The sequence below is a fragment of the Triturus cristatus genome, chromosome 9 (genome assembly GCF_964204655.1).
Source record: "Triturus cristatus chromosome 9, aTriCri1.1, whole genome shotgun sequence".
Taxonomy (NCBI): domain Eukaryota; kingdom Metazoa; phylum Chordata; class Amphibia; order Caudata; family Salamandridae; genus Triturus; species Triturus cristatus.
The window spans coordinates 941,890,058-941,903,088 of record NC_140592.1 but is presented as its reverse complement, the minus strand read 5'-3'; the positions used below and the strand labels follow the sequence as shown (position 1 = coordinate 941,903,088).

The 13,031-nt window shown below is 49.1% G+C and overlaps 1 protein-coding gene across 1 annotated transcript in view; it reads left to right on the top strand.

Moving 5' to 3' along the window:
* The window catches only part of NRDE2 (NRDE-2, necessary for RNA interference, domain containing), a 205,004-nt gene that overhangs the window by 167,945 nt on the left and 24,028 nt on the right, over positions 1-13,031 (top strand). Inside the window, exons 12-13 of the mRNA XM_085626525.1 lie at positions 10,560-10,698; positions 10,901-10,972. Coding sequence (XP_085482651.1) covers positions 10,560-10,698; positions 10,901-10,972 — 211 coding nt within the window. The remainder of the gene's footprint in view (positions 1-10,559; positions 10,699-10,900; positions 10,973-13,031) is intronic.

The following is a 13,031-nucleotide window of genomic DNA, read 5'->3' as shown; positions in this document are numbered from 1 at the left end:
AGTGACCTTAGCCTTAGAACGTTCTTACTTTTTAACTGAGTGTGCACTAGTTAAACAGTATGTTTTTATATTATGTGATGGTTTTAATGAACTAAATCATGACTAATAAATGTTGACATTTTGACTCAGTAAAGACATGTAAGAGAGGAAGCAGCATTAAGCTGGAGAAGCCTTATCTCATCAGACCTGCTACACCTGTTTATTTTTTTAATAGTTTTCATTAATTTGGATTAACAATCTTATGCATATCATAAAGAATTATTATTAGCTTTATATTTTCTTTCTTTCAGGGAGTGTGCGGTTTCATCCTTCTTATAACTGTTTTTATTTTATATAGTGTTTCATACCGCACTTGCATATCTATTAGCTGTAAATAACCATATTACTATTATGCAATTAAGTGGTAATCAATTTACTAACCTGGTGGAAATGGATGGCTGAATTGGTCTGGTCAGGATTCTTATTTGTGACCTCTAGATCATAGCAGATCGACCTTCAGCTTACTGAGACTTCTTGCCTTTAACTGATGATTTTCAATATGAGGAGAAGGCTATCTAGCCTATTCACATAAATCCATCTTCACGTTTATATATTTATGTACCCCGATGTTATTTACTGTGCCTACATTCATTATTTAACTTAACACTGCTGTATAGATTTTATGTTGGATTCATAATCTATTTTAAATAGCCCACAGACACTCCAGTAACTTTTCAGATTTTTCATAGCTACAAAACTCTTCCTATTATGAACTTTAATCTCCACAATACTAGTTATAGTATTTAATTTGTAGGAAGCATTGCATCACTAAGTGTGATATTTTGGACTGTAGAAATGCATTATCTTCACACAACTTATATTAGAAACTGCACACGCAATAATATAGTTCTCGTAATTAAACTAGTGCACGTAGCGATGACTATAAAACTTTACATGGGGAATAACTAACAATTCATATATCAACTGTAGGAAGACCTACACCGAGAATAAGCGAAGGGCACTTTTTGCGGCTCTTTTTAGACGATGATCAGCTGAATTGAGACTTTCTACTAATGATTTGGCTATTGACTATTCTGTCTGCTTGTTAGACCTGTCAGCCCTTTGGGTGGTCCCTCCTCATCATTATTTATTTTGTCCCACTTTTGCCTCAAACCCTGTTTGACTTTTTCCTTTTTATTGGGAACCACCAGACTTTTTAGTGTTGCTACAGATTCAGGGAGCCATTTTAGCTACCCCTGAAACTTCTGTCTGAGGGCCTGAAGCACAAAATGGTGGCCTCCTGTGACATCACCAGCATCCACTGGAACCTACCAGCACCTTCCAGAACCTTCCAGGAGATTCCAGAACTGTGTGACAGTTGGAAACCGTTTAGAATGTTGGGAGGATAAGAGAGGCAGTTGGCAGTTGGAGCTGGCAGTTGGCACCTGACTGGTGAAGAGAGAGGAGCACAAGAGTGAAGGAGGAAGGAGTGAAGCAGCAGGGGTGGAAACTTGTGCCTGGAGTGGGGTCCATAAACCCACCCTTGATACTTGTCCCAGCTGATGGATCCCAGCCTATAGCCCTGTGTGGGAAGAAGAAAGAAGAAAACCATCCTAAGGACCTGGACAGCAGGAACAGGCCTTAGAACCAAGAAGATAACAAGATTCTGACCTGAGAGTTGGTTTCCCTGGAGCCTGGCGTCGAGTAGCCGAAGACCTGGAGCCCGAGGTGGAGAAGCGGCGCTGACTGAGGTAGCAGACGTCGTACCCGGAGCCGCCTGAGGTCATAAGAGGGCGCCGGCGGAGGTCGAGTGGAATACCAAGGGTCGAGAAGGAGGTGAACCGAGGTCGAGCGAGCGGCGTCATCGGAAGGGTGAAGTCTGCCCTCCGGAGTCGTCGGAGACCGAGGTAGAGGAGCACCGGAGGTCGGGAGTGAGGATCGCACTCCGGAGTCGCCCGGAACCTGTGAGGAGGAACACCGGAGGTCGGGGGTGAGGATCGCACCCCGGAGTCGCCGGAAGTCGACAGCGAGGTCAGACCGGCCGACGTCATCGGAGCCGAGTGCGCCATCGGACCGGAGCCGCCCGAAGTCGACATCGTGTGGAGACTGCCCGACGCCGTCGAATCGAAGGTAGAGGTCGAACCGAGGCCACCGACATCGGACCGGAACCGCCTACCGGCGTCGTCATAGAACTGACATTGTGCCGAGGCCGCCGAGACCGAACCGGAACCGCCTCACGGCGTCGACACGACTCCAGCGGCGTCGGAACATCAGAAAAGGGCAGTAAGTGGAGTAGAGGGCGCCTTAGGCCCTGTGGAGACCTGAGAGACTACTCTAAGGGGCTAGGGAGGAGCTGAAACCCACCTGACTGTGCCTGGGGTGAACTGGGACTAACCTGGAGAGGTTCTGTGGAGAGGGAAGCCAGGGCATTGGAATTTCCCCCCTTTTTGATCTACCTCAGTTTAGGCCTCGGCCTTTGCCTCAGCCAGGGAGTGGTACCCCTCAAGCCTTTCACACCCTACAAGCTGTACCTGGGCCAAATCAGCCCTTAAGAATTGAAGTGCCATCTGATTCACAAAGTGTACTGTATACTTCTAATTATTTATTGGGGATACTGTATTTATTAAGTTCTTATCTATTTATTGCTGCACTGAATTTCTAGGTCCACAGGACTTGTTGGTGTACAGTATTTATTGGGACAGTATTTATTGATACAGTATTTATTACCTCAAAGTATTTAATTGACTGTATATATTGCACTTGTATTTATGCCCTGTTATTTATAATCACCCCTATTTATTTCAGCAAACAGCAAATATTTATTTGACCTGCTATATTTAAAAATGTATATATTGTGATTGTTATTTATTTTCCCAATCAGCAACTAAGAGAAGAAAGATAAAGAGAACATATTTTCATAATTTTTACGGTGTAGAGTCGTTTTTGGAACGGATGCACGCATGGTTATTGTATGGGTATTTTGTATGCTTAGCACTGCGCCTGTTTCCTGACCACTCGAGCCAAGCTACCACGTTGTGTCGGGAAGGTCCACCACCACCCTGCGGAGTGGGAGTGGGCTGTTTCCAACATAAATTGGTGTTCAGTGGTGGGATAGAGCTGTGCCTACATATACTCAACAATAACTGTGGGTAGTCCATAGGCCTACACCGGGAGTTTTCTCACAGCGGCCTTCCTAATTGTGGGTTTTTGTTTTTTCCAAATTTACTCTGGTGGTGGGAGGAGGTATTACTAAAGGTATCCCCCTGCATTGTTACTGCACAAAACCTGTCCTCTAACCTGGGTGGGCAAGATGGAGTTTGTTCTTGAAGATTTAGAAACATACACTGTGGCCCAACTCAGGGAGTTTTGCCAGCGAGAGGGGGTGTACTGTCCCCCAGGAGCAAAGAAGGGTGCACTTCAAACCAGCTTAAGGGCTTGGGGGGAGGCACGCAGGGAAGGCAAGGCTGAGGAGGAAGACAGGGATGGAGAGCCTGACCCCGAGGGGGCTGAGATGTACCAACCTGAGGTGGGGAACCTGTCAGCAGGGCCCAGGACACTTTCTAGGGGGGGCAGCCGTGCCTCTAGTGGGGGCTTATCCAGCGTGGAGTTAGCAGATCGGAGAGAGAAAAGACAGCTCACATTGGATTTAGCAAAGCTGGAGAAGGAGAAGGAGGAACAGAGGTTGGCTCATGAGACGGAGAAAGAGAGGATGGCTCATGAGATAAGACTGAAGGAGATAGAGCTTCAGATCCTCAGAATTGGGGCACCAACTGTTCCTAATGGTGGCAGCCAAATCCAAGAGTCCACCAGGGAATCCAAACCTTACCTGCCAAAGGACATTGTAGCAAGCTATGGGGCAGGTGATGACATCGCCAAATGGCTAGCAGCCTATGAGGTCTCATTGAGGGCCCATGGGGTTCCAGTGAAGTATTGGGGAGGGGGATTGTACAAATACATGCCTCCAGCTGGTAGGGATGCTTTATTGGCCCTCGAAGAGGAGGAGCAAACCCACTACCCCACCATGAAACTGGCGCTCATCAGGAAGTTTGGACTAACTCCGGAAAAGTACAGGCAGAAGTTCAGGGGTAGTCACAAACTGGGCACACAGAATTGGGTGGACTTCCTGGACTATGCAAAGAAGGCACTGGAAGGTTGGATTCAGGGCAGTGAAGTCAGGAACTACGAGGAGCTGTTTGACCTGGTATTGAAGGAACACCTACTCGAGAAATGTTTCCCTGAACTGCGGCAACACCTGGTGGATAGCAAGCTGACCAGCCCCCGGAAGCTTGCTGAGGAGGCGGACATTTGGGCTAGTACCCGGGTGTCCACAAGGGGGACTGGAGGGGATACTCAAAAGGCCGGACAGGGCGCCCCCCAAAAGAAAGAAGGAGGGGAAAAGAAAAAGGAGTTCTCCAAAGGCCCCCAAAATAACTTCCAAGGGAAGGGAACAGGATTCACCTCTAAGGCTAACCCACCCAGAAACCCTAATCCTGGCCAGAGTCAGCAGCCAAGGGTTGTCCATTGCTACGAGTGCGGTGGCGTTGGACACTATAAAGGAGATCCGAAGTGTCAGAAACGCTCACCCCCTCCCACTGGAGGAAAGCCCCCCGGAGTAGCTAGTGTAGTGCTCGGGGAGGAGATGCCCTTAACTAAGGGAAGGGAGTGGGCGGGTGTCACTTTAGTGTCCCTGGGAGAACGGGAGATGGTTCCTAAGATCCAGGTGCCCGCAAATACTGCAAAGTATGGGCAGTGGATCACCATCAATGGCCAAAGAGGGGAGGCTCTGAGAGACACAGGAGCCAGTATGACTATGGTACGTAGCCAACTGGTGTCTCCAGAGCAAGTCATTCCCGATGTACTCCACCCAGCCGCGATGGCTGACGGCAGAACCGGTCACTATCCCGTGGCTGAGGTTCCCTTTGAATGGGGGGGGGTTGCAGGTTCACTTCGAGTTGCCGTAAGCCCTGCCGTGCCAGTCGATTGTCTGCTGGGCAATGACATGGAGCACAACGCTTGGAAGGAGGTGGAATACCGGACTCATACCGAGATGCTGGGTACACCTGACTGGGCCTGTGTTAGCACAAGGTCCGAGACTACCCGAAGAGGGAGTTCATTCCGGCTGGAGCCTGGAACAAAGGCCCAGCCAGCTGCCAGTCAAGGGAAGAACCGAGGACAGGAGGAGCCTGCCTCGGCGTCTCCACCCCGTAGGACGGATAGGCCACCGGAGGTGGTGGACCAGGAGTCTGCGGAGGGGGACGTTACCAACCTGGAGGACTTACCCATCCCGGCCGAGTGGCACGTGGAGGGAGGCCCGTCCAGGGAGGAATTCTGCCAGGGCCAGAGGGAGTGCCCTACCCTTGAGGGGCTGAGGCGACAGGCCGAAGCCCAGGCAGCAGGGAACGTTGAAGGGAACTACAGTGTCTACTGGGAGGATGGCCTCCTCTACAGTGAACCCAAGGCACCCCTACATGGATCGTCACGAGCCTTGGTAGTACCTCAACGTTTTCGAGCCTTCCTGTTAGAGTTGGCTCACGAGATCCCCTTGGCAGGACACCTGGGGCAAGACAAGACCTTCGCCCGTCTTGTCCCACACTTTTATTGGCCTCAGATGAAAGTGTCGTCCGATACCTACTGCCGGACATGTGTGTCTTGCCAAGCCAGTGGGAAAACAGGGGTGAAGCTGAAAGCTCCCCTGGAACCACTTCCTGTCGTTAGCACCCCCTTTGAAAGGGTGGGCATCGACATTGTGGGACCGTTAGATCCACCAACTACAGCTGGTCACAGGTTTATCCTGGTTCTGGTGGATCATGCCACACGGTACCCAGAGGCGATACCTCTGAGGACCATAACAGCACCTGTTGTGGCTAGGGCCCTGATGGGAATCTTTACCCGAGTGGGTTTTCCCAAGGAAGTTGTGTCCGACAGGGGGACCAACTTCATGTCAGCATATATGCGGGCAATGTGGAAGGAGTGTGGAGTGACCTACCGGTTCACAACTCCTTACCACCCCCAGACCAATGGTCTGGTGGAGAGGTTTAATAAAACCTTAAAAGGCATGATCAGAAGTCTGCCTGAAAGCCTGCGGAGGAAATGGGACGTCCTCCTACCCTGTTTACTTTTTTCTTACAGGGAAGTGCCACAGAAGGGAGTGGGCTTCAGCCCCTTCGAGCTTCTGTATGGGCACCCTGTACGCGGACCTCTTAACCTGGTGAGAGACGGATGGGAAAGAACTCCCAGAAAGCTCCCCCAGGATGTGGTGAGCTACATGCTGGCCTTCCGGAGCCAAATGGCTAAGTTGTGGAAGCAAGCTTCTGACAACTTGGAAGCCAGCCAAGCAGTGATGAAGGCGTGGTATGACCACAACGCTCACCCGGTGGAGTTGGAGCCTGGCCAGAAGGTGTGGGTGATCGAACCTGGAGAGCTTAGTGCCCTCCAGGATCGCTGGTCAGGACCCTTTGAGGTGTTGGAGAAGAAGGGTAAGGCTACCTACTTGGTGGACCTGAAGACCCCTCGTCAGCCCCCGCGGGTGCTGCATGCCAACCGCCTCAAACCCCACCACGAGAGGCCCGAAGTCATCTTGATGATGGTGACTGACGGAGGAGGGGACGTGGAAAGCGAGCCTCTCCCTGATCTGTTTGCGTCTCAGGAAAAGGATGGGTCGGTGGAGGGAGTGATTCTCTCCCCATCCCTAACTCCTGAACAGCAGGAGGACTGTCGCCAGGTCTTGGGGCAGTACTCTTCGTTGTTCTCCCTTGTCCCAGGTAGGACTCACCTGTGCGTCCATGACGTGGACACAGGAGACAGCCCACCTGTGAAGTCCAAGATCTACCGGATGTCTGACAAGGTGAAGGCCAGCATTCATAGTGAAGTCACTAAGATGCTGGAGCTAGGAGTGGTTGAACCTTCTAGCAGCCCCTGGTCCAGTCCGGTGGTGCTAGTACCAAAAGCTGCACCACCGGGTGCCCAACCAGAACTGAGGTTCTGTGTGGACTACCGGGGACTGAATTCAGTGACAAGGACTGATGCTCATCCGATCCCTAGGGCGGATGAATTGATTGACCGGCTGGGAGCTGCCCAATATCTAAGTACCTTTGACCTTACTTCGGGGTACTGGCAGATCTCGTTGACTGATGGAGCAAGGGAAAGGTCAGCCTTCTCCACGCCCAATGGCCACTACCAGTTCTGTGTGATGCCCTTTGGGCTCAAGAACGCACCTGCCACGTTTCAGCGCCTGGTAAACCAGATCCTCACCGGGATGGAGAGTTTCTCTGCTGCTTATCTGGATGACATAGCCGTCTTCAGTAACAGCTGGGAGGATCACTTGCAGCACCTGCAAGCTGTTCTCCAGGCCCTGAGACAAGCTGGATTGACGATCAAGGCCAGCAAGTGCCAGATCGGGCAGGGGTCGGTAGTGTACCTTGGACACTTGGTGGGTAGGGGGACGGTGCAACCCCTCCAGGCGAAGATCGAGGCCATCATGGCCTGGGAACCCCCCAAGACACAGACTGAGGTCCGAGCATTTTTGGGCCTCACGGGTTACTATCGCCGCTTCGTGAAGGGGTACGGTACCATCGTAGCCCCTCTCACGGAGCTTACGTCCAAGAAACAACCTCGACGGGTAGTCTGGACGGAGGCTTGTCAGCAAGCCTTTGAGAAATTGAAGAAAGCCATGTGCGAGGCCCCGGTCTTAAGGGCCCCAGACTTTTCCAAGAAGTTCATTGTCCAGACAGATGCATCAGAACATGGCATTGGGGCAGTGTTATCGCAACTCAACGAAGAGGGTCTGGATCAACCCGTGGTCTTCCTATCCCGGAGACTACTTCCCAGGGAACAGAAGTGGAGTGCAATAGAGCGTGAAGCCTTTGCAGTGGTATGGGCTCTGAAGAAGTTGCGGCCATACCTGTTTGGATCGCACTTCCTAGTTCAGACCGACCACAGACCCCTTCGTTGGCTGATGCAAATGAAGGGGGAGAATCCCAAGTTGTTGAGGTGGTCTATTTCCCTACAGGGGATGGACTTTCAGGTGGAACATCGGCCTGGAGTGGACCACGCCAATGCAGACGGTCTCTCAAGGTATTTCCGCCTTAGTGATGAGAACTCCCAAGGGGTTGGGTAGCTCTCCCCACTTTCAGCTGGGGGGGACGCGTGTTAGACCTGTCAGCCCTTTGGGTGGTCCCTCCTCATCATTATTTATTTTGTCCCACTTTTGCCTCAAACCCTGTTTGACTTTTTCCTTTTTATTGGGAACCACCAGACTTTTTAGTGTTGCTACAGATTCAGGGAGCCATTTTAGCTACCCCTGAAACTTCTGTCTGAGGGCCTGAAGCACAAAATGGTGGCCTCCTGTGACATCACCAGCATCCACTGGAACCTACCAGCACCTTCCAGAACCTTCCAGGAGATTCCAGAACTGTGTGACAGTTGGAAACCGTTTAGAATGTTGGGAGGATAAGAGAGGCAGTTGGCAGTTGGAGCTGGCAGTTGGCACCTGACTGGTGAAGAGAGAGGAGCACAAGAGTGAAGGAGGAAGGAGTGAAGCAGCAGGGGTGGAAACTTGTGCCTGGAGTGGGGTCCATAAACCCACCCTTGATACTTGTCCCAGCTGATGGATCCCAGCCTATAGCCCTGTGTGGGAAGAAGAAAGAAGAAAACCATCCTAAGGACCTGGACAGCAGGAACAGGCCTTAGAACCAAGAAGATAACAAGATTCTGACCTGAGAGTTGGTTTCCCTGGAGCCTGGCGTCGAGTAGCCGAAGACCTGGAGCCCGAGGTGGAGAAGCGGCGCTGACTGAGGTAGCAGACGTCGTACCCGGAGCCGCCTGAGGTCATAAGAGGGCGCCGGCGGAGGTCGAGTGGAATACCAAGGGTCGAGAAGGAGGTGAACCGAGGTCGAGCGAGCGGCGTCATCGGAAGGGTGAAGTCTGCCCTCCGGAGTCGTCGGAGACCGAGGTAGAGGAGCACCGGAGGTCGGGAGTGAGGATCGCACTCCGGAGTCGCCCGGAACCTGTGAGGAGGAACACCGGAGGTCGGGGGTGAGGATCGCACCCCGGAGTCGCCGGAAGTCGACAGCGAGGTCAGACCGGCCGACGTCATCGGAGCCGAGTGCGCCATCGGACCGGAGCCGCCCGAAGTCGACATCGTGTGGAGACTGCCCGACGCCGTCGAATCGAAGGTAGAGGTCGAACCGAGGCCACCGACATCGGACCGGAACCGCCTACCGGCGTCGTCATAGAACTGACATTGTGCCGAGGCCGCCGAGACCGAACCGGAACCGCCTCACGGCGTCGACACGACTCCAGCGGCGTCGGAACATCAGAAAAGGGCAGTAAGTGGAGTAGAGGGCGCCTTAGGCCCTGTGGAGACCTGAGAGACTACTCTAAGGGGCTAGGGAGGAGCTGAAACCCACCTGACTGTGCCTGGGGTGAACTGGGACTAACCTGGAGAGGTTCTGTGGAGAGGGAAGCCAGGGCATTGGAATTTCCCCCCTTTTTGATCTACCTCAGTTTAGGCCTCGGCCTTTGCCTCAGCCAGGGAGTGGTACCCCTCAAGCCTTTCACACCCTACAAGCTGTACCTGGGCCAAATCAGCCCTTAAGAATTGAAGTGCCATCTGATTCACAAAGTGTACTGTATACTTCTAATTATTTATTGGGGATACTGTATTTATTAAGTTCTTATCTATTTATTGCTGCACTGAATTTCTAGGTCCACAGGACTTGTTGGTGTACAGTATTTATTGGGACAGTATTTATTGATACAGTATTTATTACCTCAAAGTATTTAATTGACTGTATATATTGCACTTGTATTTATGCCCTGTTATTTATAATCACCCCTATTTATTTCAGCAAACAGCAAATATTTATTTGACCTGCTATATTTAAAAATGTATATATTGTGATTGTTATTTATTTTCCCAATCAGCAACTAAGAGAAGAAAGATAAAGAGAACATATTTTCATAATTTTTACGGTGTAGAGTCGTTTTTGGAACGGATGCACGCATGGTTATTGTATGGGTATTTTGTATGCTTAGCACTGCGCCTGTTTCCTGACCACTCGAGCCAAGCTACCACGTTGTGTCGGGAAGGTCCACCACCACCCTGCGGAGTGGGAGTGGGCTGTTTCCAACACTGCTCTAATTCTGTTAGACTACTTGGTGTATGTGTGTACAGTCTGTTTGTGCTCTGTCCGTGCAACTTATTGCACCACAAGCTTTGGAGAAAAAAGTAGACGGCTCAGCTAAAGGCAGCACAGAGAGAGACCGGTTGTACAGAATCATGGCACATATAGTGTGCATGGCTTTGTTTGCACAGCAGGGTCTAAACTATTGTCTTTGCAAATTCTTGGCTTTTTTAACTTGTGTAGTATTGTTTAGAAATTTACATCTGTTTCCAACCGTGTTCATGATTTGGTAACGTTTTGTTTGCCGACTATGCAGTCACTATTTTATGACTTGACTACATTCAGTTGCTATGAATAAGAAAAGCGACTGCTTATTGAAACAGTTAAATTGCTGTGTTCTGGGCTTTTTGTTGAAAGTGTTGACTATAATAGTAATAGTCCTTTTTATTCCCCTAGGGCAGAGCTGGGAGATGTCCACTACACTTTTCCCGAGACTGGGTTATCCAACCGGATCAAAGCACTATTTGAACACGCCCTTCAGAGCGAGAATGGGATGCACTGTCCCCTCTTGTGGAGGATGTATTTGCACTTTACTGTAAGCGCATACTTTGTTCCATTGCTCTGTTCGCAGAGAAAGTAATAGTTCCTTTACCTAATCATTGTTCTTGTATATTAAATGTGTCCTCCTATTAACTATAGTATAGCATTCTCACTTCCATTCCAACAATGTTCTACCCTACTGTTTTCTACATCTGTTAATTTTTCATAAAACAGTACTATTTTGCCTCCCTTTTTAGGTTTCTTTGGGGAACAAAGAACGTGCCAAAGGATTGTTTTATAAAGCACTTCAGAACTGCCCTTGGGCAAAGGTGAGAGAGAGAGAGAGATGTCTCCAGCTATACTTACAAAATGTAGCCTTGATGACTCGATTGTGAATTTGGAATTTTCAGAGGCATAATTGCCAAGCTGCTGTTTATTGAGCTAACTTTTTGCAGATTCAAGAAAATAAGGCATTACACGTTACTGTTTACTTTTGCTCTTACATTTGTACACAGTTAACATTGGGAGTATTTGAAGTGAATATTGTACATTGCACGTTAATGGCTTATCCAACGTATTGTTCAGAAGTCGTCATTTTTGATGTATGACAGCAACACAATGCAAAATAGTTTATTTGTATGTTTGTTTACAGTTCTACAGCATTGGATCTTACATAGTTTCACGTATATGTAATTGCATTTAATTCGGTTTTTTACATTCATATAACTCTTCATACCACTGATGAGATGTTGAAGCGCTTTTCAGCGAGTAGCACGCTACTCCGGAACCCAAAAAGTGGTGGTGAATTATTATTGGGAAATAATCCCTCAGGTTTCTCCTGCATGTCGTGTGTGTGAAGGGAGTCCTAATGGTCTTTTCCAGCTCCTACTCAGGCTTTAAAGCATATGTCTACCTGAGAGACATGCTTTAAGCTGAGTTTGAGGCTCTTCTGATAAGAGTCTTTTTAGACCTTGTGGTGCCTTTGAGAAAAAGAGAAAGTTATCTGATGATCATCACAAAGACTGCATATGTCACTTATAGCCGGTTCATAAACCTAAACCTTACAAGATTTCAAGTAAAATCCTTAAAGACTTGGAAGGAAGCTTGCTGCTGTGGTTCCGCAACTTGAAGGCAAAAGACCCAATTCCCTCTGGTGAAAACTCTGACACCGCTTCAAAACTACCTACGATGACCCAAACAAAGGCTCATTCTGAACATAAAACTATCTCTGAAACAGTTTCTGATGTAGAAGAAATTTAACTTCAAAAGAGCCACCTTGTAAACAGTCCAGGAAGGCAGAGAAGAAAACTGTGAAAAAGCTCAGTCCATCTCCTGAAGTATCTCCTGAGGCAGAGAAGGCACACCAGCAAGCAACACCAACAATTTAGCTTTTCTAGTCTCTATTTTGTGCCCCAGTTTCTGAAATTGAAATTTCCTTTATTTCACCATGAGCTGTTCTTCCACCTTCGACAAAAATAGCATAGTCAATAAAACATTGGTGACAAGCACAAACTTGACCAACAAAGACAGGTGTACTGTAGATGACGATACTATCGACGACCTCCCCTCCAGACAGGAATTCAATTATTCCTGCTTCCTGCATATACATCACAGTGCAAGGTGACACCACAGCCTTTACCAAGAATAGTAGATATGGAGGGCTCTGAGGATGAATGTCCATTTGGTCAAGCATAGAGCTAAGAAGTAAAATACCAGGAGTAGGATGAAGAAGACGCCTTTCCCATTTCAGTGTAGATGGAAGACCAGTATGAAACTTCACGACTTAAGATAACATTATCAACTTTTCATGATGAACCAGAATGAGGTCTTTGCTCCATGAGTCCCTTTAGGAGGCTCACTATAAACCATACTACGAGAGAGGTTATCATGAACCACTTGTGATGCAGATGCTGACTGGTGGGCCGATATCCAGGGCAGATGATAACAGACTACTATAATAGGTTCCCAGAAGGGCCTGAAAAAGCAGCTACACCATGTTCATCAATGCCACAACATGTGCCACCACATGCATCACCAGTGATTTTATCATTGAGTTCTCAGCCGCTGCCAAGGCCTGCCAAGCCACAAGAGTCAATTCCACCTCCAGCAGTCTCAGCATGTGCTGTGCTCATGGGAGGGTTCAATACCAATGACAATCAAGAGGATGTAGAATTCCCCAGTGATAGGATGACTACCTCTCCCTGCTAGCTTATTCACTGACTCCGTGAGTTCCATTCCTTAATTGAAAGGAGAGCCTAAAATACATTTCTGATGGATACTTCTACCTGCAGATTCCTTACCTCAGGTGTCAGACTTGATCCGTAAACTTGCATAGCAACGAGGCTGCCGGTAAAGGGCACTTGAGTCAGTCGGCACTGGAGGCAAAGT